Source organism: Heterodontus francisci, chromosome 24 (assembly GCF_036365525.1).
Source record: "Heterodontus francisci isolate sHetFra1 chromosome 24, sHetFra1.hap1, whole genome shotgun sequence".
NCBI lineage: Eukaryota > Metazoa > Chordata > Chondrichthyes > Heterodontiformes > Heterodontidae > Heterodontus > Heterodontus francisci.
Genome location: NC_090394.1, coordinates 50,997,619 through 51,024,490, shown reverse-complemented (window position 1 = coordinate 51,024,490; position 26,872 = coordinate 50,997,619). Strand labels below are relative to the sequence as shown.

Sequence of the window (26,872 nt, the reverse complement as noted above, 5' to 3'; positions counted from 1 at the left end):
TCTGCTCCATTTTGCATGCTAAGATCTCACCGTAACTTACATATTCTTAATTTGCTCTTGGAGAAGATGTGATTAATGCCATATGTGCAGAAGTTACTAACATCTCAATGGTGAGCAAAGTCACATTAAAATACTGGAAAAGGTAGAAGTTGACACTACAATATGCATTTATTTGAACAGTAAATGATCAGGCATTGTGATCTTCAAATAATGTTTTCCCAGTTAGGCATTAAATTTCCAGATCATGGTGATATCTTCAGAGGTTTTCCATCCTTATCATATTGGTACACAAGCATCTTGATACAGTGGGAGTTGGCGGGGGAGATCCATGGACTGCTGGTGATTGAGAAGTTGTGGTTTGTATAAAATTGCACCGGCTGTTTCTGGCACTTAATGAAGGCCTTCAGTGTCCCAGCTGCCATCGTGCGGAAACGTTTACTGATAAAGCAATAAAGGAAGAAATTGATGGCTGTGTTCAGCAAAGCAAGCATGTTGGCTATGTCTGACAATATGTGCACTAACCAACCATTATGTATTGGTGATACGTAGAGGTGGTAGAGAATCATTACCATTCTTGGTGCCCAGAGTATTGCAAATATGGTTGTAATAGTGAGCAAAATAGCTGTTGTCTTCCCTGTGGAGTACCCCCGCATGCGAAAGTTACTTTTCCTTTTAAGTTTGTGAATAATAATTGAATTCAGAACAAAGAAAATTGAACATGGCACCAAGTATACAGTAAAACAGTGGACCCAGATCAGGATCTGATGCATGGAAGTACTTGTATAATTTTCACTCCAGATGTTGGGCCACCAGTAGTATGGTATGCTGGTCAAGAAGCATATAACATACACACTCACTATGACTTTCCGAGTGCGTGCAGGATAGGACACTGTATGGTACTTAAGTGGGTGACACACAGCAATGTATCTGTCAATGGTTAAAGGAACAGTTATCCAAATAGATGTGTGATTGGAAGAGAATTCTAGGACTCCAATTATTTTGTCCAGTACTTGAGGCAGTTGTTGGCCCAGAATGAAGTCTTCAAGCAGAAAATCAAGAAAGACAATGAAGAAAAGGACAAGTATATCTGCAGCAGCCAGGGCCAGGAGATAATTGTAGGAGGACTTCTGTCTCCGAGCCACCAACCGAGAAAGGATGATTACCGTGAGTATGTTAGCTGGGAAAGAAAGAAAAGTTTATTCAGACATTCATATACTACAAGGCAATTCGTCACTTTAAACTTTTTGGTGCATTGCGGTTACTTTATTTAACTAAAGAAGAACTAAGTTATCTCTCAATTGATTTCAGGCAAAACATTTTCCATTTTCTTTCAATTATGTGTCGCTACACCAGAAAAGAATGTACATTTTGATCTTTTCCTTGAGATAAATAAAGTAGTAAACAATCTTGGTCCTTTTGGCATTCTTAAAATGCACAGTCTGCAATCCTGGTAGTCGTGTAAGGGTCACTATCGTGACTGTCCTGCAGTGTTGACCCAACCAGATCAGTGGAAGGGCACTTTACTAGAATTGCCCTGCACCACTACAGGCACACTTTAGGTGCACACAAACCCCACGTTGTTGGAAAGCCCAGTACCTGCAATAACAGCACACAGTTATTCCAGGGAGCGGGGGTGAAGTTCCTGGTCTTGCCTCTGCCCATCCCCCATCTCACCAAGGAACAATTGGTAAGGGAGTCGATAACAATTTAGAATAAAATGATCTTAAACTTCATGGGTATAGCTCGCCTGAACCCTCCCAGTGGGACCCACTTTTATCCTTCTGAAGGTGGGCACATTCACTTCACTAAGATTACCAGTCTCCAGCCTTCCATAAAGTGTCTGATAGTCTGGACTGACCTGAGAAAGCTCCCACCCTTACAAGGCCGAGCAGGAACCCCCAATGTGAGCTGGGACCCATGTCGTTCTGCCACACCTCTGCCAGGGTTGCACCGGGAGAAATTGGCAGAAATTGCATCCAGTGCAACTTGAGTTTCTGTGATTGTTCACACTAGTTTAAAAATATTACACAAGAAGTTGTCCCTGATCCACAAAACTGGCCAAGTTCTCTCATTGATTAATCACCATTGCCAGTTTCTGCTAATTATGCTTGTTTGCAAACCTTTATTTATTTTTTTATTTAGAGATACAGCACTGAAACAGGCCCTTCAGCCCACCGAGTCTGTGCCGACCATCAAATATTTATGCTAACCCTATGCTAATCCCATATTCCTACCACATCCCCACCTGTCCCTATATTTCCCTACCACCTACCTACACTAGGGGCAATTTATAATGGCCAATTTACCTATCAACCTGCAAGTCTTTTGGTGGTGGGAGGAAACCCATGCAGACACAGGGAGAACTTGTAAACTCCACACAGGCAGTACCCAGAATTGAACCCAGGTCGCTGGAGCTGTGAGGCTGCGGTGGTAACCACTGCGCCACTGTACCGCCCCCACTGTGCCGCCCTTTGATGAGATCCTTAAAATTAAGCTTTTTGTTTAGTGGCAAGGACACTAACAGACACATTTTAAGAGACATTGGGGGAAAATATTTTGCATAGCGCTACGCAGATTATGGCGGCTTGTCAGAGGCAGGGAGCACTGTGGGCCGCTATCTGCGCAACTCGTGCAGCATTTACCATTGATATCATTAAAGAGACTCACAGAGGCAGCAGTCCACAGTGCTGCCGGCCCCTGGGGAATCGATGTAGTCTGCGTAGTGCCCCCTGAAATCGATCGTTCAGTATAGTTTTTAAAGGTAGTTCATTAAAATCGGGGTCCTCAGTGGTGGTGGACTAGGCAAGCTCATTAAAAATGGTTATTTTTGCAAAAAGCCTATTTTCAACTGTATTAAGTCTTAACTCTTAAATAATTATTTTTATTTAGAGATACAGCACTGAAACAGGCCCTTTGGCCCACCGAGTCTGTGCCGACCAAGAACCACCCATTTATACTAACCCTACAGTAATGCCATATTCCCTACCACCTACCTACACTAGGGGCAATTTATAATGGCCAATTTACCTATCAACCTGCAAGTCTTTGGTAGTGGGAGGAAACTGGAGCACCCGGCAAAAACCCATGCAGTCACAGGGAGAACTTGCAAACTCTGCACAGAGCAGTACCCAGAATTGAACCCGGGTCCCTGGAGCTGTGAGGCTGCGGTGCTAACCACTGTGCCGCCCAAATGTCATGGCATATTTTTAACATATAATTTTTAAAAATATTACTCTCTAAAATGTTGCATGACTGCACTGGTTCATGGCAAATTTTATATTTGGTTTTATGTAAATGAGTTTGAGGTGAATTTTAAAGAAAAAAGACTTCTCAAAAACTACCACAATCGCCAGTTGCAAAGTGGAAGCTCTATCCTCTTGCATGATCCTTCGCTGCTTGAGATATTTCATAATATGATGGGCACCTTGAATATTAATATGAACTTTAAGCAGGAGCTTCAAAACCTTTCTGTCTTTCTTTCAGCTACATTGACAAGACATGAAAAAGCTTGTCAAAATCCTAAGTATGTCAACAAAGCAGTACTTATGAAAACTTGTAAGCATTAGCTGCAAAATGAAAGTATTGATTAGCTTTTGGCCGGTTTTTGAAGTTGTTTGGGCAGAGAGACTGACTTATCAGGACTTGATCAAAATTTTTAAGCTTTTGACCCAGAAAACTATATATTATTCATCACCAAGGAATATTGTGCATCATGTCATTTCCTTTGAGCAACAAACCAGATGACCTTTTAACATAAATGGCTGTTAGAAATGATGAGTACTTCCACAGGAGAATGGGAGTGGGGCAGGGCGGACAACACTTTTGGCTTAAAATAGAACAATCTGTTGTTACGGTGACAATTTTTAATGATTTCACATTGGTATAAAGCTTCAGAGTGGGGGAGGAGGAAATTGACCTGAAGTGTCCCGTGGAGGACCAGCTAAAATGCCATGGGTGACTTCATTGCTCCTTTTCCATTTGGGTCCCAACTATCCTAATTTTAATCTGTTCTTCTCAGCAGGCGGCAAAGGCATTTGCCTGAAGCCGAGCTGGGGGGTGGGGAGGATCCTTCTTTAAATATGCAAGTTTGGGTCCAATTATGCCATTTGTCTCCAACTGTAATTTTAAGCTCTGGCTTGAGTGGGATTTCTCTGAGATTGAAACAGCTCAGATGAAATTTGGGATGCGAAAGCTAAGTTTTTGACTTTCCTGTGTGGGGCCAGGAGGAGTAGGGGTGGGCCGAGAGCATGGTAATCCGGTAATGAAGGCCCAACAGTTAAAATTAACATGGCATCATTCTGCCGCAGTTTGCCACTGGCTCCAAAGCCTACCACAGCCACCCTTTCAGAAAGAGGCCCTGGTCTAGGCCGAGAAGCTGGCTTGAAATATGCAAATGGGCCTGAAATCAGAAAATGGATTGCCATCAGGGGCTCATCCATGCAGTGGGTTCAAGTCCTGCCTCATGAAAGATCTTCTGAGGTCCTGCAAGAGCAGAAAATTCTGGCCACAGTGTCCTAGTGCATATACTTTCTTTTGTCCTTCTGGTCTGGCCTTTCAGTGTATTAAGCCAAACACTGGAATTAAACTCAATATACACATAATCTGTGAATTATTGCTGGGACTGTAAGGCACCACATGTAAGCTGCCAAAAAGTATTTAACTGCAAAGTGCCTTAAACTAGTTCCATAAAAGCACTAACTCAGTCCGAGACCTAAATTATTCGTATTATTTGCAGCAGGATATATAGAAAAATGGATGTCTGGCAGAGAGCTGAAGGCAATTTGATTGAGTATCTCTGATGCTCTCATAAACAACTGAGTGAAGTTCAAGCAGTTTATGAATGTCAGTTCAGTTGTGAGAGTGATTTACTGCCTTAGATTCATTCCCAGTGTGCCACCCATTTCCTAGTATCTTTTGTTAGTGTACTAGGATTAGTGTGACATAGCTGAGACAATAGTAGCAATTTGGGAATAGCTTCTAACAGGACACGGCAAAATGCAATACATGCTAATATTCAAAAATGTAACCAGAGCTTTGAAATAGTATTTAAGATGCAGTGCTTATAAATATCTTTTACTACTACACAACTGACTAAAAGTCATCGATTTGAAATGTTGACTATTTCTCTCTCCACAGATGCTGCCTGACCTGTTGTGTATTTCCAGAATTTTCTGTTATTATTAAGTTTCACATGTAACTCATAATTAAATATTAGAAAGAAGGTGCAACCAGTTCACCTTACTGCTACACATGTATGTCTCTGCATCAATTTTTGCTCCTTCAATGCTTTCTCTGCGAGACCATAGAGTGTGTGTCATCTACTTCCTAATTTTGGGATTACTGCTCCTCAGTGGGAACCTTGTGGACTTATCTGTGGTTAAGACCAGTTTTTGCTGGTATTAACCATAAGATGACCCTGTCAGTACTGTCAGCACTGCAACTTCTGAGCTGGCGTGCTACTCCTGTCTCCTACCTGCCTCTTCTTTAGTCTGCTGGCAGGAGCAGTTGAATGCTAGCCTGACAGGGCAAGGCCTATCTATGGCTGTTCCTGGTATGCCCCATTGTTGGTTACCCCTTTGGATAATAAGGGAATTGGGTGGGACCCAGACCCTCATCTGATACTAAAAAGCACAAAGCCTACAATCAAGGTCCTCGCCAGCTAATCTGCTGATATCTAATGACAATCTCCTCTAATGTTGGTGCCCGAGACCTCAATAATGATTGACATAATATTGATAAGCGAAACTGTGTCAATACTCGGGTTTATCCCTGGGAGCTCCCCCATAGGGGGTTGGATTTTTAAATATGATCAGGGTCCAGACTGGAGACGGGCAGGCGTGCAATTTGGTGTCACTGGATTCTGTGCCAGTTCGCCACCACGATCCCGACCCGAGATATTTTGAATGAGGGTGGCTCGGGGTCGGATCGGCTGTCTGCCGCTTCCCAGCAGGCGGCCATTTGAGACCATTTATTGGTAAATTACGGGGCACATTAAGGTCCTGTTCCCGCACCGATTGGAATTTCCAATTGGTAATGCGGGCAGCCCACATCGGCTGTCTTGAGCTCAGAGCTGTGGGCGGGGTCAGGGAAGTGATGGATCGTGCAAAGGGCCCTCCCCTCCCCGGATCCATAATGGCCGTTGGGCAACAGCTGTGGCTGCTGGGCGTCCCCAGGAGGGGATGCCCCATCAGGATCATGGCCAGGTAGCTGTGGCTTTTTAAAATATTTTTAAAAATTTGCCTGGCCTTCTCCGTCTCTCTCTCCATCTTCAGACCAGCAACTCCCACCTGAGTCGGTGAGGCTCCCATTGGCCCTCCAGCATCATGATCCCACCCGCCGGCCTTGATTGAACAGCGAGCCTGTTCTCTGGCCTTTAATTGGCTGAGGATTTGAGAATCCCAGTGGGTATGCTTAAAGCATGCTCTGGAACCACCCCTCAATCCCGGTTCCCGACCCCTGATTGTTCCATAATGCTGTACAGGTGCTGAATCTGTCTTTCATACCTACATAAATCTTAGAGCAACATTGCTGCATGTAAGTAGTTAAGAGAACCATCATGAATTTATGAGAAAACCTGCTGGAGTTGTGTTAATGAAAGAAAGTCTATCTCTTTGGTAGCTACCAAATTGGAAGTGCAACTCCAGCGACGGTATTTGTAGGTTTAAGAAGTGGGAGATGTGGGCAGTGCTTTGCAGGCTACATAGAAGATGTAGCATACTATGGGCTGAGTGCTTGGTGCGTACATAGTACAAGCTTGTTTTGATGATCACACCCATTAATGCTCCCTACCTTGTACTCTTCCTCAGTCTTGAGATTTATAAATGCTGTGCAGAGAGGACTGAATTCACATGATCGACCATCTTCTGCCATGCTTGCGGTATACCGTGCCAAAAGTAGACACTTCCTTGCGACTATATGTTCCAATAAAACCTTCAGGCTCTCCGCCATGAAGGGGCAATTTGCTACACCTGTTACTCTATCCTTTCATTTACTAACTATGAAATAATCAGCTTAGCAATTTGCATCTGGCCTCTTTTTACTAAAGTGGTAACCAGTCCATCCTTGGGAAGATTAGAAAAGGCAAGTGTGGTGGTCGCAAATTCCAGTTTATATACCAAGTGTTACACATTCCAGGTGTCGTTGTCATAAAACCAGATTTTGATAGAGAAAGTAAATTCCCAATTGTGAGGTCCATTTATGGGTGAGACTGGTGATGATAAGATGGGAGAATATGGTAGAACCAAAATTTTTAATGCAAACTTATTTAAGCTGCAGAGTTAATTAAATCCATGGAATACTCCCTCCTAGACTTTAATAATGTTTAAAAATTCCACTTTGATGGTTACTCTTTTAAAAAAAAAGTCCTTGAATTCTGCAAATATACTTTACAGGAATTTTAGCAAAAATCAGGGTGTAAAAACATTCACTAAAACAAAGATTACATTCAATAATTCTTTTCTTCCTGTCTAGGTGATCAATGTGCTGGTTCATGTATTTCATTTTTGTGACTAAGGTGGTGTTGCACTGGCCTTTCTACAGATGCACAAGTGCAATTAACCTAAGATGTAACCCTTGACCTGTTGCCATTTTTGTTGTCATGAGCGACAACAGATAGGCAACATAGATCTTTGATTCTGATCATGGAAACAGCTCTATAAACACTAGTATTACTCGACAAATCACTGGTTATGGTTTCACACAAAGATAGACAAAATTGCAGATGCCATCCCCAAAGTCCTGGTAAAAATCCCAGAAGCAACAGTTACCTGAAAAGACAGAATCCATTCTGCTTCGATTTTTCAGTTCCAAAAACATTCAGTAATCCTGCTGCAGCCTGTTTAGCCCCAATAATTACTGGGACAGGATTTCCGAGTAGGGAGAGGAGTTCTTGTTGGGAAACCTAGATGTCCCTATTCAGTTTCCCCAAACGCTGTGGTGTTTTTTTTAATGGTTTCCCTGCCCAGAAGCCAGCCTGATTGGCAGGATTGGCTTCCTGTCAGACAGGGAATGCTCCAGAAGAGGCCACATCATAGGAACAGGTATATTATCCACTGTTCAGAATATGAAAGGGGGATGGATACAACGTGGTTTTGGAGCATTGGGGGGTGGATTGTTGGGGGGGGGGCAGGGCATGGGCCTGAGAAAGAGTGGGGGCAGAGATGGTGGGTTGGGATATTCAGTGATTGTAGGGAGGGATTGGTCCAATCGTGGGAGGGGAGGCAGGGCGTGAGGTCTGATTGTGTGATGTGGGAAACAGGTTTTCTTGGTGGGTAGGCTGGGGAGGGTGCTGGTGCCAGGAGGAAGCATTTCTGCTTCTCTTGGCCCACAAGCAGTGCTGAAAAGCTCTTACATCTTCCATGCAGTAGCTCTCACCTTCCTTTAGCTGCCAGGTTTCCTGAGGTCCTGGATACTCAGCCGGCCAGCGTTAAAGCTGGAAGATAGACAAAATGAGGAACGTAGCCTCATTAATCTATTAAAATGAGTGACCCACCTTCTGGGGGCAGTTTGGTTTCCAGTCCCTGTCCTGTCTCCATTAAAACTGGAAGTGGACAGGTGGGTTATGATTGGGTTTAATATTTCTTACATTTTAACATCTCACCCAACGCAATCCTGCTCGTTTTGGCAGTTAAAATTACCCCCTTTGAGTTGGGAAAAGGTTAAAACTTGTCTGAGCTGTACCTGCAGCATTTCTGGGCAGATACAAATTATAGTAGTTGGATAAGTCAAATTCCTTTCTTATTACCTGGCATTCTGGGACTTTGGGTCTCATATTTTGCGATTGTTTATTGATCTGTGTAAACAGCAAATTAGCAGGCTAAAATATACAAAGGAGTTGCTTATCCAATTAGACCAATAGTTTAGGGTAACTGAATAAGACAAATTCTGTTTACATTACATGGGATTCTTGAATAGTTACATGATGTCGGGGTTTAAATTCCATGGGGGAGAGGTTAATCCACCCACCCAGCAGGAACAGGGTGGGGAGTCCCTGCTTGACTGCTGTTCACCGCTATGTTAACAGAAAAAAAATGTTTGCTTTTTACATAATTGGGGAGTTTGTGAGGTGTTCTGGAAAATTCAGTTATTTTTTTAGTTAAGTAACTTCCCACAGAAAACTTCATGAAAAATGTCATGATTGGGGATTATTGGCTACTAGACCCTGGAGAGATTTATGGTTTGAGCTACCATATGTTGTTAATATGAATTTATGTTCAACATTGTTAAAGATTAATTCCGAACAGTCAAGCATATTCCCTGTTACCTTGACAGAGAGATTGGAGCCACCAAGAGATAGAGGGGATTCAGAACTTAATGGCCTCATCCGAGTTCATAATCTAGGCTGACACTCAAGTGCTGTTCGGAGGGAGTGCTGCATTATCCGAGGTGCCATTTTTTGGATGCGAGCTTAAACTGAGGCTCTGTCTGCTCTCTCAGTTGGATATAAAAGATCCCATATCTCATATCCCATAATTTGAAGGCCTGGTCAATATTTAGCACTCAGCCAACAACATAAAAATAAATTATCTGGTCACGATTTCATTGCTGTTTGTGGAACTGTGCTGTGTGCAAATTGGTTACTGTGTTTCCTATATTACAGCAGTAGCAACATTTTAAAAGCACTTCATTGGCTGTAAAGCAATCTGGGACATCCTGAGGCCATGAAAGATGTTATATAAATGAAAGTTTTACTTTCATTCACATTCCAAGTTGATAAGTCAGCTATTAGTTTTATCAATCGAGGGAAGTAACTAAGTCTGTAATACATTCAAGCGTCTGCAGTAAAATTTGATATATTTAAGACTGGAATGTCTTATCCTTTTGAGCTCTGCAAGAGTTTCTTTCAAGAATCCCACACTTCGCGCTGGGCAGTAGCCGCTTTAGAAAGGAGGTATTTCAGCTCACTACACCTGTGCAGCTCTTTGAAAGATCTTCTGATGAGTCCCACTCCCCTACTCTTCTTACATAATCCTGCACATTTTTCCTTTTCAAGTGTACATCCAATTCCATTTGAAAGTTACTATCGAACATGCTTTCACTGCTCTTTCAGGCAGTGCATTTCAGATTAGAACAACACTAAAGCAGTTCTACTGATTAACCCCAGATCAGGAAAGGACTCAAAAAACAAATTTCCTATTGAGAGAGGCCACAAATAAAATAAAGTGAAGTTCCATATTTTCAGGATCTGTTGGGATTGACAGCATACTTTAAAAAAAAAACCAACCAGGCCTGGGGGCAATTTTGGTTGAATACTTCAATTGCTAAAGAGGTAACGTGATGGCCAGTATGGAGTCTTAAGCTGCAATACCTGTTTAACCCACGTTGAGTGCAAGATGCCATCTTGGTAAAGGAGTTGAAGCCAGCACTAGTAACAGCCACTCAGAGGATTATTAAGAACCTGATTGATAATTAAATTGCCTGCTTATGCTCATTAAAGAGGCTGCATGCCGTTTTGATGGATAATGCTTCATTTAACGACCTCTCCAAAACATCAACCAGGAGTAAACAAGTCACTGTTGAAAATTTCAAGTACTACTTAAAGTTATATCACCTTTTATTGTTCTCTTGCTGCTGGAGGTTTGAAGAGGACTTGTGAAACACATTGGGAGACTTTCCTGGACATTTTGTTAAAACTTCACCAACATTCATTCTAAAAATTCTACGAAGACGTCACCTAAAAGACGAAGTGCTGTGCTACTTTATTTGACAAATGTAACAAGGAGAAAGGGAGTACTTGATCATCGGCAATTTGCTGGAGGTCCCCCTTAGTCTGCAGGAGGAGGACCTGAGACCAGACAGAGCAGCACCAGCTACTGCAGGAGAGAGGAACTGGAGGGTGAGGTGGCACCCTTCCCTCGCATGCGGGTACAGGACATCCCTCCTCCTCTGGATCTTGCACCAGGACCTCCAGTGCCACGTCTGGGAACCTGTGAGCCTTCTCACTCGGTCCCTGAGCCATCCTGAAACCTACCACTCTCAGCCAGCCCACTCCTCACCTTCAGTGAAATTGAATGCGAGGAGCCCACATATACTGTTCCATGAAAAATGCATCTAATGTTGGGTGTTAAACCAGCAGGTATCTGAATTCAGGTAGGTTCAAATTATGGTAATCAGCAATTCGGCCCAAAATTGTGTAGTAAAACCAGACTTTTAAACAAGCCCGTCTTATCAGTACAAGGACGCATTCAGGGCCTATTTTCACATTTCACCAAAATAAACCCCCTAGAGTCCAATTCCGTGATAAGGCTGATCAAAATAAAATGTTACCCAGACAGTTAGCTGGGACAGCGTGATGTACTTTAATTATTTTCTTCATGCTGAGGAGGGACTGAAATTAAATGGAGTAAGGTGAGATTAGTTATACCTGTTATTCTATACTTTCATTTACTGACTGTGAAATAAAGCAGCTTAGCAATTTGTATCTGGGTTTGATTTGCTGAATTGGTTATCAGTCTGTCCTTTGGAAGAATGGAGGAGCACGTATAAAGGCAGGTGTGAAAGTCACAAAATCCAGTTCATATAATAAGGAGGTGGGGTGCACATTGTTACACAACCCAGGTGTCACTATCATACAACTAAATTGTGAGTAGTGAAAGTAAAGTCCTGATCGTGAGGTCCACTTACAGGAGAGACATGTGATGCTAAGATGAGAGAACATCCAAAGTAGAACCAACATTTGTAACACAAACTGAGTTAAGCTACAGAGTTAATTGAATCCATGGAATACTCCCTCCTAGACTTTAATCATGTTTTAAAATTCCATTATGACGATTATTCCTTTTTTTAATACAAATCTTAAATTCTACAAATATGCTTACTGGAATTTTAGTAAACATCAGGATGTAAAAGCATTCACTAAAATACAGATCATATTCAGTAATATACTTCCTGTCCAGGTGATCAATGCGCTGGTTCATGTATTTTACTTTTGTGGATTAAGGTGGTGTTGCACTGGCCTTTCTACAAATGCACAAGGGTAGTTAACCTAAGATGTAGCCCTTGACCTGTTGGCCCTTTTGGGGGACAAGAGACAGGCAGAGCTAATTTTTAGTGACTCCCTTACTGGTGCTCTGGTATTTTGGCCTCGCTATTAACCCCCAACTTCACCCCTGCGACAGGCGCAAGAGGACTGGGGCTGGCGGGTAGTGGGGGGACAGGGGGCGGGGGGCGCGCATTGAAAATGAAACCGGGGGAACCATGTCCCCAACCTGCTGTGTACGTGTCCCTTGCCTTTTTTACAGGGATGGGTTTTGTGGCTGAGAGTCCCACCATGGAGAGGGAGGTGACTTCATTAACACATTCAAATTGGGCTTCAATTGTGCAAAGGGTCAGGAAAGCTGACAGTGAAAGGGAGACAAGAGCTGACAGCTGCACAAGGTAAGTGCCTTTTACAGCACTCCTTGTAGGCTCAGAGGAGCAGGAGTGCTCCATCCAGTTCCTCAAGGAAGCCTCAGGCCTCCCTTCTGCCAATCATTGATCTCTCTTCCCCTATGACACAATTGCTGACCTCCCTGCAGCCCCGCCCGCTCCCGATCTGGTGCCTCTCTCTCATGCAACTGATCACAACTGATCCCCAAGACCTTCCCATCAAGCCTTGATATCCCTCTCTCTGTGCTGCTGAATGTGACTGATCTCCTGCACCTCCTCTCCAAGCTCCAATGTATTTTCTCCTTGCCTCTGATCACAGCCAACTTCCTCCCTAGCCCCTATTGCCAGGGACCGTTCCCAAGGGCCTCAGCTGTGGCCTCCTACTGCTGTTTTTCCCACCAGGCAGTTGGCCAGGATGTCAACTTGGCTGACTGCTGGGTGAGAAACGGACAAAAAATACTTAAATAAAAGCAAAATACTGTGGATTCTGGAAATCTGAAATAAAAACAAGAAATTCTGGAAATACTCAGCAGGTCTGGCAGCATCTGTGGAGAGAGAAGCAGAGTTAATGTTTCAGGTCAGTGACCCTTCTTCAGAACTGGCAAATATTAGAAATGTAAAAGGTTATAAGCAAGTAAAGTGGGGGTGGGGCAAGAGATAACAAAGGAGAAGGTGTAGATAGGACAAGGTCACAGAATAGCTGACCAGAAGGTTGTGGAGCAAAGGCAAACAATATGTTAATGGTGTGTTGAAAGACAAAGCATTAGTACAGATAGGGTGTTAATGGACTGAAAATTGAACAGCCGCAAGTACAAACATGAAAAAAAGTGGTTAAGCAAACTGAACAAACTAAGATGAAATAAAATAAACACAAAAAATATATTTAAAAAAGGAAAAAGAAAAAAATAACCAAAAATAAAAGTAAAATGGCGGGGGGGGGGGGGGGGAGGGGGCCTGTCATGCTCTGAAATTATTGAACTCAATGTTCAAAAAATACTTAAGTTTGGCATAGCATTACTGTCCTGGGCCTTGCAGAGTTCCATGGCTAGTTCTTGATTTCCCCCGCACCCTCTTGGTAAATATTGGGGCCTTTGACTCTTTAGATTAGATTAGAGATACAGCACTGAAACAGGCCCTTCGGCCCACCGAGTCTGTGCCGAACATCAACCACCCATTTATACTAATCTTACACTAATCCCATATTCCTACCAAACATCCCCACCTGTCCCTATATTTCCCTACCACCTACCTATACTAGTGACAATTTATAATGGCCAATTTACCTATCAACCTGCAAGTCTTTTGGCTTGTGGGAGGAAACCGGAGCACCCGGAGAAAACCCACGCAGACACAGGGAGAACTTGCAAACTCCACACAGGCAGTACCCGGAATCGAACCCGGGTCCCTGGAGCTGTGAGGCTGCGGTGCTAACCACTGCGCCACTGTGCCGCCCCTTTCTCTTCTCTTCTTAAATTCAAAGAGTGTTAACTGTTAATCTGCCAGTGTCTGTTTATGTCATCAGTTGGTTGTGACGGCTTTTTGTGAATATATCATCAAAATCATAACTCAGTCTGCTATTGAGAACTGGTATGAGATATTTAATACATTTTACTAAGATATGTTTAGCTTTGTTTTTGTTTGGAATGAAATTTATTAAAAATGATATTCTAAGTTATTAAGGTAATTTCTGAACTAATACTACCCCCATTATTAAAAGATTGCTAAAAGCATTAAAAATTGCTGCAGCATGAGCTTTTCAATCAGGGTAAAGAATTGAAATAAGTTTATTAAGGCACTATTTTAAAGAAAACAATGTTCCAATACAATGGTGTTATAAACAATCAACAGGCATTTGATCATAAAAGGTCTTAATCCTGTTGATAAACGTTCAAAATCATCTTTACAGAATTTGTTGTATAAATGTTCAAAATGTCATCATTGTTCTCAAAACTCCATTCATAGACACCCCCAAAAACTCATGGGGCAAGTGTAGTACTGAGTTATACTGAGCAGACCCAATCCCAGATTAGGTTGCTGGCTTGTGCTGAATTAACTGAATTCAGGAGCAGCAATGGATGTCTTAAAATTGATCACAGCGACTTTGGGGTAGAGATGGGGAAAAAAAATCAGTTCAGGTTTTTATTCTCGATCATTATCCACTGACCAGAGATGAAAAGTACAGCTCTGAGGAAGTCAAATGAAGAGAGGATTCAGCTTAACTTTGATATCTTCAGTTGTTGAGTCGCCTTCACTTACCCTCTGTGTAGATTGACATGTGAACAAAAACCATTTGGTCAGGTACTGGAGAGCTACTGGTATTGGTGGAACGTAACTCCTTTCAGGACAAATGGGGTGAAAAGAAGCTCCATTTAAGCTTCTTGTTTCCTATTGTACCTTTAATTTATCTTTATTGTAATCTAACTTCTAATGATCAAGGACGCTATTTTCCAGAGTGTACAAACGTTTTCCTTTTTCCCAGATCCTAACTGGGACAATCAGAAAGTTTAGTTATGTTAATAGTAATTCCCTAATTTACATATCAGCCAACTCTTTCATCGAATCAATCTATTTCTCTAAAATCTAGCATTTGATGAGATTTCCAATGAATTATATTTTTCATAATGAAAAAGATTTATTTAAAGTTGCTGGAAGCTGGAGGTAAGACACTTTCCCAGCAAACATACTTCAGGAGAAAAAACAGTACCAGGCTCTACTCTGGTGGCCTACAACTATTTCCACAGAATTTCTTTATATTTGGATATTGCCATAATAAAAGTTCCACTTTCAGAAGTGCTGTCTTTTAGATAAGACATTAAACTGAGGCCCCATCTTCCCTCTCAGGTAGATGTAAAAGATCCCATGGCACTGTTTCAAAGAAGAGCAGGGGGGTTTCTCCCTGCTTCCTGGTCAATATTTATCCCTCAACCAACAGCTAATAAGATGGGTTACTCTGCGGTTTCGGACTACATTCCATGAAAGATCAAGAGAAATCACCAGAATACGGGACCAAGAAAATGACTTTAAATATTTAAACACTGAGAAGACCAAACCCATCATCTTTGCCATCACCAGAAACTCTATTCCCTTGCCACTGATTCCATCCCCTTCCTGGCCACAGTCTCAGGCTAAACCAGACTGTTCAATTTCCCATTTGACACCGTGCTAACCTTTCAACTCCATATCCCTTTTTGACTTCCAAACTCCACTACTCCAATGTTTTCTTGGTAGGCCTACCATGCTGCATCCGGCATAAACCAGCTTTTCCAAAACTCTGCAGCCCATATCCTTTCTAGCTAAGTACACCTCACCCTTATTCTTCATGAAAGCTAACATGCAGGTACAGCAAGCAATTAAGAAGGCAAATGGTATGCTAGCCTTTATTATAAAGCGTTTTGAATATAGGAGTAAAGATGTCTTGCTGCAATTATATAGAGCCTTGGTGAGACCACAACTGGAGTATTGTGTGCAGTTTTGGTCTCCTTACCTAAGGAAAGATATATTTTCCATAGAGGGAGTGCAACAAAGGTTCACCAAACTAATTCCTGGGATGAAGGGATTGTCCTATGAGGAAAGATTAAATAGACTGGACCTTAATTCTCTGGAGTTTAGAAGAATGAGAGGTGATCTCATTGGAACATACAAAATTCTTACAGGGCTTGATAGGGTAGATGCAGGAAGGATGTTTCCCCTGGCTGGGGAGTCTAGAACCGGGAGACACAGTCTCAGAATAAGGGGCAGGCCATTTAGGACTGAGATGAGGAGGAATTTCTTCACCCATGAAATTCTCTGCCCCAGAGGGCTGTGGGGGCTCAGTCATTGAGTATATTCAAGACTGAGATTGATAGATTTCTACATATTAAAAACATCAAGGGATATGGGGATAATTCAGGAAAATGGTGTTGAAGTAGAAGATCAGCCATTGTCTCATTGGATGGTGGAGCAGGCTTGAAGGGCTGAATGGTCTACTCCTGCTCCTATTTCTTATGTTCTTATGACTTTCATTGGCTCTTGGTTCCCAGCACTTCATATTGAATGCTTCCATCCTTGTATTTAAATATCTTTATGGCCTCACCTTTCCCCAGCTCCATAACCTCTAGCCCCACTGCTTTCCTTTGTCTCGGGCCTCTTATATATCCACCACTTCCTTTTCTCCATCATTGGCAGCTGTGCCTTCGGTTGTCTAGACTGAGATTTCCTCCCCAAGTCTTCCTGCATCTCCACCTCCTCCTTGACTTTAAAGGCAGTAGCTGTTTAATTCCAGATTTATTAATTAATTTAATTTAAATACCCCCTACTACTATGGTGGAATTTGAACCCAAGTTTCATGTGTGTTAGTTCAAGCCTCTGGGCTACTAGGGCAGTAATATTACCACTATGCTACCATTCCCCACCCCACATGCTTGCTAAACATTTTAAATGACTGAAAAGTTGTATGAAAGTTTTGTATGGCGGATCAGGTTCGATGGGCTGAATGGTCTACTCCTGCTCCTATGTTTCTATGTTCCTATGGGACTAGCCAAGTAGCTCTAGCAGGGCGGAATCTTCCTGGTCCCGCGGTGGCAGACTTGAAGCCAGGATCAGGAGGAAATTTCGACATGAGGGTGCCAGGTCAGTGGTCCGACATGTTCCCGCCTCTGGGCTATTTTGCCAGAGGCAGTTCATCGAAGACAGTGGCTACCTGCCTGGCAATGTTTGGTAAATGGGGAATTGGGGTTGGGGTTACTGGTATTGCACATGGATGTGTTCCTCGGACAGCCTGGGCTGAAAGAGGCTTTCTAGGTCCTCTCTTCTTCCTCCTCTTCCTCCTCCTCCTCCTCAACTGCTTGCTGTTTAACTAGTGAAAAGGCCTGTGCCCTTGTGATGGTGAGGTTGTACAGCATGCACCACAAATTGTGACACCTGCTCTGCCGAGTATTGTAGAACTTCTTTAGAAGGGTGTGGACAGCAGAAGCAATGGCTGGAATTTTATCGTATCTGATATACAGTAGAGTTGACATGTGGCACATGCATAGTGATGTCCTTGCACTTATTGGTGCCCTACGTCATGGGGAAACCGTCAATCCTAGTGAAGACACCTGTTGGCAAGCGAGAATGAAATGTAGTTAGCTCTCTTTGAATAGAGAGCATCAGTGTGCTCCCTGTATCTGTGAGTGTGAAAGGCCAAATCAGAGTTACATGTGCTTAATGGTAAACATTTAAATTTATGTTACTTCAACATAATGCAGTTTGATGCACAGCACACTCTTTTCAGATGAACAGATCAACTAAACTCCTTGTCTGAGTAAAGCCACTGCCAGTGTAGTATGATTGTATTACATGGACCAGAAGCTGTTACTTAAAAGAAAGAAAGTAGGGTTGTATTTATATAATATGTTATCATAACTCTTAGAAGAAATGTCAAAAACGCTTACATGTAGTGAGGTATTTTGAAATGTATGAATGATTGTTATTTTGGTTAATTCAGCAGTCCCTTTGCACAATAGCTCCATGGGATCTGCAAAGCTCACCTAAACCAGTGGAACATGAAGATAACGGCTCAGTTTAAAGTCTAATTTGAAGAACAGTTCAGCATTGGAGTGCTCACCTAGCCTATCTGCTCACCAGGAGATGAAATACACTCACAGTGACTCTGCATTCAGGTTTTTAGATTTTAATAAATTAGCTCAGAATAACAAACTCTTTAAAGTTGATTCATCATAAGAGCATAAGCAACCACAGAACAAAGCACAGTGGCGCAGTGGTTAGCACCGCAGCCTTGCAACTCCAGCAGCCTGGGTTCAGTTCTGGGTACTGCCTGTGTGGAGTTTGCAAGTTCTCCCTGTGACCGTGTGGGTTTCCGCGGGTGCTCTGGTTTCCTCCACAGCCAAAGACTTGCAGGTTGATAGGTAAATTAGCCATTATAAATTGCCCCTAGTGTAGGTAGATGGTGGGGATGTGGTAGGGAATATGGGATTAATGTGGGATTAGTATAAATTGTTGGTTGGCACAGACTCGGTGGGCCAAAGGGCCTGTTTCAGTGCTGTATCTCTAAATAAATATCAAACCTGTCCCTTTCACAAACACTAATCAACTTACCCTACCATGGATTCTGTCCAATTTACTTTATCAACTGAAGAAAATTTCTCTCTAAGGACATATGTCCAGAACAGGAAATGTTACTTAGCCTATTAAGGCCACTCCATTCAGAGCCCATAAATGATTATCCTGTCAAAAACTAATCCTCACCACTCATTTACCCCCAAGTTTGAGGAGCTGTAAAATTCTGATGTTCCACAGGTGGCCGCCTATTTTGATTGGGTAAACCAGGAGGCCAGTAGCAGCAAAGGATTGGGAGTTTTCCCACTGAACCTCCAGCTACTTTATGTGGCAGCATAAGTTACTCAGGAATGGGCTGCTTCATTTCAACATACATTGGTGCTGTGTCCATCATGAACACCATTACCCGATGGTCAAATGTACAGGTTGCCAATTCCAATAATGAATGGGGCCAGCCATGGCTCAGTCTTGCCTCTGTTTCAGAATGTTGTTGATTTAAGACCCACTCCAGATACCTGAGCATAAAATCTCGGCGACCACTTCAATGCTGGGAGTGTTGCATTGTTGGAGGTCCGTCCTTTCAAATGAGATGTCAAACCAAGGCCCCGTCTATCCCTCAGGTGGATATGAAATATCCCATGGCACTGTTTAAAGAAGAGCAGGAGAATTGTCCCCAGGTCAACATTTAGCCCTCAACCAACATCTCTAGTACAGATTATCCGGTCATTATTATACTGCTTTTTCTGGCACCTTGCAGTGCATACATTGGCTGCTGCTTTTCCTACAACTTCAAAACAAGTACTTGGCTGCAAAGCATTTTTGGGATGTCCTGAGGTCATGAAAGGTGCTATATAAATTAGTAAGGACACACATGTGAAATGGGTATTAGGGTGTTAGGGAATCGGACTAACTTGAATATTATAAAAGTTCCAGTTTAATGCTTTATCTCTATTTTTTAATAATTGTTTTTCCATAATTAAAGTTTTGGGAGTGACTGCACTGGGAGAATTTTATTTATTTATTCTGATATTTCAATTTGGCTTTCTGCCTATTTAGAATAAGCTATTGTTACTAATCTAGAATGCCCCTCAGTGATGGAGCATCCACAATCCTCTGGGGTCGACAATTCAAAAGATTCACAACTCTCTGAGTAAAGAAATTTCTCCTCATCTCAGTCCTAAATGATTGATCCCTTATCCTGAGACTGTGCCCCCATGTTCTAGATTCCCCAGCAGGCAAACGACTGTTCAGTACCTATCCTGTCAAGACTTTTCAGAATCTTATATGTTTAATGAGATTACCTCTCATTCTTCTAAATTCCAGAGAATGTAAACCCAATTTACTCAGTCTCTCATCTAGGATAACCCTCTCATCCCAGGAACCAATCTAGTGAACCTTCGCTATACCGCCTGCAATGCAAGTATGTACTTCCTTAAATATGGAGACCAAAACTGTGCATAGTATTCCAGGTGTGGCCTCACCAAAGCCCTGTACAATTGTAGCAAGTCCTCTTTATTCTTGTACTGCAACCCCCTTGCAATAGAGGCCAACATGCCATTTGCCTTTCTAATTGCCTTCTGTACCTGCATGCTAACTTTTGGTGTTCCTACACCCAAGTCCCTCTGAAAATCAACATTTACAGGTTTCATGCCTTTATAAAAAATATTCTTCTTTGCTATTCTTACTACCAAAGTGAAGAACCTCACACTTGCCTACATTATACTCACTTAATCTGTCTTAATCTGTAGCGTCTTTGTGTCCTCCTGACAGCTTGCATTCCCACCTAGCTTTGTATCATCAGCAAACTTAGATACATTACTCTCTGTCTCTTCATCTAAGTCATTAATATAGATTGTAAATAGCTGAGGCCCCAGCATTAATCCTTGTGGCACTCTACTAGTTACAGCCTGCCAACTTGAAAATGCCCCATTTATCCTTACTCTTTGCTTCTTGTCCATTAACAAATCCTCTATCCATGCTAATATATTACTGCCAACTCCATGAGATCTTAACTTGCGTATTAACCTGTGGTGTGGCACCTTATCAAATGCCTTTTGGAAATCCAAGTATACTACATCTACTGGTTCTCCTTTATCTACCCTAATAGTTACATCCTCAAAAAACTCTAATTAATTTGTCAAACATAATTTCCATATCATAAAACTATATTGACTTTGTTTGATCATATTATGATTTTCTAAGTGTATTGTTAAGACTGTCTTAATAATAGATTCCAGCACTCTCCCGACGACTGATATCAGGCTAACTGGCCTGTAGTTACATTTGTTAACTTCCAATCTGCCGGGACCATTATAGAATCTAAGGAATTTTGGAAATTCATATCTGTTGCATCCATCATCTCTGCAACTACTTCTTTTATAACCCTAGGATGTAGACCATCAGGTCCTGGAGATTTGTTGGAATTTAGTCCCTTAAGTTTCTCCATTACTTTTTTCTCTGCTGATATCAATTACCTTAAGTTCTTTATTCTTGTTAGCCCCTTGGTTATCCTTTATTTCTGGTATTAAACTTATGTCTTCTACTGTGAAGACAGGTACAAAATATTTGTTCAATGTCTCTGCCATTTCCGCATTCCCCATGATAATTTCTGTGGTCTCTGCCTCTAAGATACCAAGGTTTACATTAGTTATTTTCCTTTCTATATAGTTGCAAAAGCTCTTACAAAAATTTTATATTCCTGGTTACTCTCATTTCCCTTTTTATCACATTTTTGGTGGCCCTTTGCTGTTTGTAAAACACCCAATCCTCAAATTTACTACTATTCTTTACAACGTTATAAAGCTTTTCTTTCAATATAATACTATCCTTAACTTCCCCAGTAAGCCACAGATGGATCTTGCTGAGTTTTTTTTTAATGGAGTATACTTTTGTTGAACATTTTGGGTTATTGCTTTAAATGTTTTCCACTGTTTATTTACTGCCATACCTTTTAGTCTATTTACCCAAGCAACCTTAGCCACCTCTCCCCTCATATATCTAAGTAATTTGTCTGTTACTCATGCAGATGTCAGGCAAACCGCAGCAAACCCCCCACCCCCCCCACAACTGCCAAGACTGAGGCACACATGATTTCGTCACATGAACATTAAAACCGAAAATTGCAAGCCCCTGACTGGAAAGACATTTGCATAGTAACCAACAATGTTGGAACAATGGGGACCCAGTTGTTGCTTCCCCAATACGCAGAAGAAGTTGTCAGGCCAGTTTTGGTCACATGACTGACTGAATGTTGGAGGTTTTGAATTTGAACTTCCAACAGACAATTTTGAACTCAGAAAGCTGTGTGCTCCCGGTTGGAACAGAACCTCCTCTGCAGTCCTGCCTGCCTCCATCTCTTTCCCACAGGAGTGAATCTTGTGAAAACACATGAACCTCAAAGAAAGAAAAGTCTTCTACATGAACAAGATTTAAGGAGAACACTGGGCCCTGACGAACAGCAAGACTACCTACAATCAAGTGAGCTCGAAGCACAGTAAACAAGAAACTCTTCTGATATTACCTCAAACCCCTCTCTACTATATTTTCCTCTCCTCTTTTCTGTCCCTATTTGCATGTGTGTATCACGTGTGTATACTAGCATGGGCATGTCATATATTTGTAGGCATAAACCATGAAGTTTTAATAAAATTTCATCTTTTTTCTTTAAACCACAGAAAACCTGTGTGAATTGGTTTCATTGTCTTATAATTGGAAAGCTGTGAACAAGGATCATAAAGGGGGAGCTCAAAACACAGTGTGTTTAAAATTAAACCCTGTTGCAATAAGTCCAGGTGAAGACAGCAAAAGATCTCTAGACACCTTTCTCACCTGGTCGTAACACAAAGCTTTAGTCACTTCACGGTTTTGAGCATTTAAGCATTTGAAATTGAATCAAATTGCTGCTGTAGTTTCTGCACATGTTTTCCGCCGCTCTTAACTGTTACTTCTTTGTGTTCTGACAATGGTACCCTTCACTGTTAAGGTGCTGTTAGAGGTCTTTCACATTCAACTGCCCTACCCAAGTTCCCCTCTCTAGATCGGTGAGCTGCCTATTGGGAAGCATGTTTTGCGCTGGCTGTTCATCAACTACATTATTATTAGGACCCCCAAAACAAAATCAATAGTTCTCGTACTGCTCCCTTTGGTATGCCTGGTTAACATGCAACATCAAAATCACCTCTATAGTGTTATAAGTAAGCACTTTATAATGAGAAGCACTTAAGAAGAACTCATCATGTTCAAAATATATCTGAATTTCTATGGAAAAATAACAGGCTAAACCATGATATACGACAACCTAGTTTCAGCAATACTGCATTTTTTTGGAGGAATAAAATCCAAATAAATATAAAATCTAATACAATTAATTCAATGCCTGCAACTTATCACGACTTTAGCGGAGCAGCGTTTAGTGCCAAGATAATCATTGTTGTGCTGAAAACTAAGATAAATATACAATTTCTCACACTTAACAGGTGAATAGCTAATGAAGGAAAGTGCTAATCTAACCCTTTGGGAAATGTAGCAGCATTTCTATGCCAAAACAAAACCTGGCAGCATCCAAGTAGTGTGAGAATACTGAAAATGAAAAATGTTCTAGATCACATTTTTTTCTTAGCATTGCAGTGATGCTTTGGTATCTTGGTAAAGTGTGTTCAGAACAATGCTTTGCAAAGACTTATATTGTGTGTAGCGCTGAGTTAATGGGCAGTTAAGGGATATTACATAATTAGCAGTCGCACATCAGACACCCAATGAATAGCTGTGCATGGTCACAAAGTAACAGCACCAAGAAAGGTTTAACGAATCATGGGGGAGAAATTCAACTTCTATTACTTGTGCTTTACGAGGGTGAAATGGGTGCATTGATGACGAGTTTCGCAGTGTGATGGCCTGTGGCAGTCTCTGCACTTGCGTGCAGTTGACCGCTAAATTTATCAGTGCCTTTTTTTTAAGGAGACCTTTGCAGCTGAGGATTATAAGTTGCAATAATGCATCACAGCCACAGTCATAGGGGATTCCATTTGTAACTTTGGTTAGAACCATTATGGTGCTGTGGTGGGAATGGAAACCTGTTTGGAGAGGTTCAAACTTGGAGCTGCAAGAGAGACAGCACAGATTTGGGAGGAACAACACTTCCAAGAACTTTGGAGAGTCTAGAGTGAGAGTGGAGAGTAAAAAAATAAGGTATTTCATCGCACTTTCTTACCTGCTGTACTACTCTTTGAACATAATGGTTAACAAATTGGACTACATCTTACTAGCTTAAAACAGGTGCAACAAAGCCCAGTTGTGGAAGCCAATGTCCTGTGCTCCAAGGACCCCTGAAAGCCATCTGACACAAAATTGGATTTGGTTATTTTTCAGGCATCCCTGGCAATCACCTAAAAGACGCATTAGTTCCCTTACAACACGTATTAGGCGCTATTACAAAAATCGGTCTGCGATGTGCATGGACAGATGTTGGGCCTACCCTGCTCAGGACCCCTCAGTGGCTGCTATGGCCCACCAATTCCAGGACTGGCATTAAGGTTGCTGCCAGTGAGGGAAGCAGCACGATATTTGTGCAAGTAAAATAGGTGAGCTGCATGTGGAGGTGCAACAGGCGCCAACATCTAGTCCTAATTAAGTAAATGAGGGCCAAGGCCCAATTTCTGGTGAGCTTTAGGCCTCCGGGATGGGGTGTGTGATCCATGCACACCATTGGCTATCTGCCCGAAATAGACCATAACCAATTTTTATCCTGTTCACTCTCATGTGGTTTGTGATTTCTGCTTTTTTTGTTCTTTCAAAATGTCTGCACTGCATTAAAAGGTTTTATAAATTGCACTGAGCTTCAAGCCCAACTTTGGCTGTGTATTTCTATAATTAGATATGTTTGTAGTTATTGTATAACCTTAATGTTTTTAAAAGTCTTACAATGTCCTATAGTTATATATTTCATAATGATGTAGTTAATTAAATACATTTATAATTATATATAATTATTTGGATATAATATAAACACTTAGATAAAATTGGGAATCCAGGAGATCTCAGCTTTCCATGACTCATTAGAAAAAAAATCACAGCTAACTAACTAATAATTCACCCTTTATAAATGGAAATGTTGTCCTCTCTCAGGAACTTACAAAGTTCCCTTTTGAAGTATTATAACAAGTCCATATTCACAGCAAATCAGCAGTGTATTCCAGAGGTCAGTAACATTCTGTGAAAATAAATATTTCCTGGCATCTAAGCTCATTATCTATGGATTTTATTGTCATGATTCTCGTCCTGTCATTCCCACCTGCTTCAAATAATCTATCTAACGGGACTGAATCCATCCCTTTATCATTTTAAAACTTTCTAATATGTTACACTTAACTCTTCATTTCTCTGAAGTTACAACTCTGATTTCTTGGAGCTGATCCTTATAACTAAGGGAAGTTTTGGCATCATCCCGTTCGTCTTCCTCTGCACCCTCTCCAGAGGCTAGATATCTTGCATCATGTGCAGGCAAACACACTGGATGTAGCACTCAAAATACAGGTGTATCAGATCCTTATATAGCTTAAGTTTAGTACTCTTTGCTTTGTATTCAATGAACCAATGGTTCTCGCAAGAGAACCCAAAACTCTATTTGCTTTCCCAATAGTAACCTCACACCTTTTCTTATTTGCTCTCAGGATGTGAGTGATGCAGGTAAGACCTGATTTATGCAGATCCCTAGTTTCCCAGAAAAATTATTGGGGCTTCTCCTTGAACTGCTGCAGTCCTTGGGTGACAATGCTTCCATGATGCATTAGGTAGGGACTGCCAAGATATTGACCCAGTGATGATGAATGCATAGTGATAAATATCCAAATCAGAATGTTGGCGAGGAGTGCAGTGTGATGGTGTGCCCAAGACATTCCTGTTCTTGTACTTTTTAGTAATATAGGTCACAGGAAAAGGAACTGCTATCAAAGTTACCTTGATAAGCTGCTGCAGTGCATCCTCTAAATCCTACTTACAGCAGCCACAGAGCACTGATGATGGAAGGGGCAGATGTTGAGTCCATTGGCAGAGGCATTGATCAAACAAATTGCTTTGTCCTGTATGATGTTGACCTTCCTGGGTGTTGTTATGGCTGCATCAATCCAGAAAACTGATGTGTTATCCATTACATTCCTAACATGAGTCTTGTAGATAATGGAAAAGCTTTCTGGGATTATAAGGTGAGCCACTTATCACAGAGTACTAAGCCTCCACCCTGCTTTTCTAGTCACAGCATTGATATGGCTGGTACAGTTAAGTTTCTGGTTAAGGGTGACTCCCAAGATGTTGATGGTTGGTGACTCAATGGTGATAGTGTTGAAGGTAGGGGGAGATGGCTAGGCTTTCTCTCATTTGAGATCGTCATTACCTGACACTTATGTCATGTGAATGTTACATGCCACTTGTACTACAGTAGGCTGGCCATGGGTTACTCCATTACTGAAAGAGGTGTGAATAGAGCTGAACACTGGAATCATCAGTGAACATCCTGTTACAGTCAAGTGAAGAGTTGTCGAAGGGCTTCCTTCCCCTTCCTCTCCTTGTTTGACCACAACAGGCCCAACTCCTTCCTAAAGTGGATGCACTGGCCAATCCAGTTGGTGTTTGACTACCCACCTGCCATGATCACAACAAGAACCAATCGGACAGGTTCTCCTGAGTCAACAAAGAAAGAGGCTAACTTTATTGTACCCAAAATGAACCAACAAAAACAATAAACAACGCACCAACTTTCACTCACACACACACTAGAGGTTTACATGCACACAAATAGGTTACAGAGTAGGGAAAGGTAGATGGGTTGAGTTAGAGTCCATAAAACAAAAGGTATACAGTTTGTGAAGTTTGGTGATTCGGCTGGCTTCTAGCTGAATTAAGTGGTCCTGAGGCTTTTAGTTTGAAGAGGTAGATGACTGGTTTGGTGAGTCTCTTGGAGATAGCAATGTGGATGATTTCTTCCAATGGGGTTTCTGATTGGAGCCAAAGTATGCAAAGGTGGTCAGTCAACAGCAGGATTTGAAAGCTTTCAAGCTGGAATGGAGAGAGGGAGAGAGAGAGAGAGGGACCCTCACTTATGGTCTGCTCATGTCAGAGTCCAGTTGCTTCTCCTCTGCTGCAGAGGAAAAAAACAGCTTAAAACCACAGATGGGGAGGGGTTTACTACATGACAATCACTCAGTCATTCAAATATAGCAGTTAGCTGTATTTCTCTGCTTGCTGAGAGAACAGGTAGTTCCTTTAAACTTCCTGTGTCTTGGTTCTTGTTGGGATATTAGCAGACATTTCGTCTCACTCCTCACAAGCATTGCAGTATAGGATACAATGTTGGAAATTAGGTGATCATCTTAAGCTGAAAGGATGACTTTGCTGGCAGCTTGTCTTTCTAAAATGTGTTTTAAAAAATACAAATTCAGATCTCCAACCAGTGGATAACAGAAAATTATCATTCAAC

General features: G+C 41.8%; 1 protein-coding gene across 1 annotated transcript in view; it reads right to left on the bottom strand.

The window, feature by feature from the left end:
- Positions 1-242: 242 nt before the first annotated feature.
- The window catches only part of gpr139 (G protein-coupled receptor 139), a 65,880-nt gene continuing 39,250 nt past the window's right edge, over positions 243-26,872 (bottom strand). The window contains exon 2 of the mRNA XM_068056768.1: positions 243-1,177. Coding sequence (XP_067912869.1) covers positions 243-1,177 — 935 coding nt within the window. The remainder of the gene's footprint in view (positions 1,178-26,872) is intronic.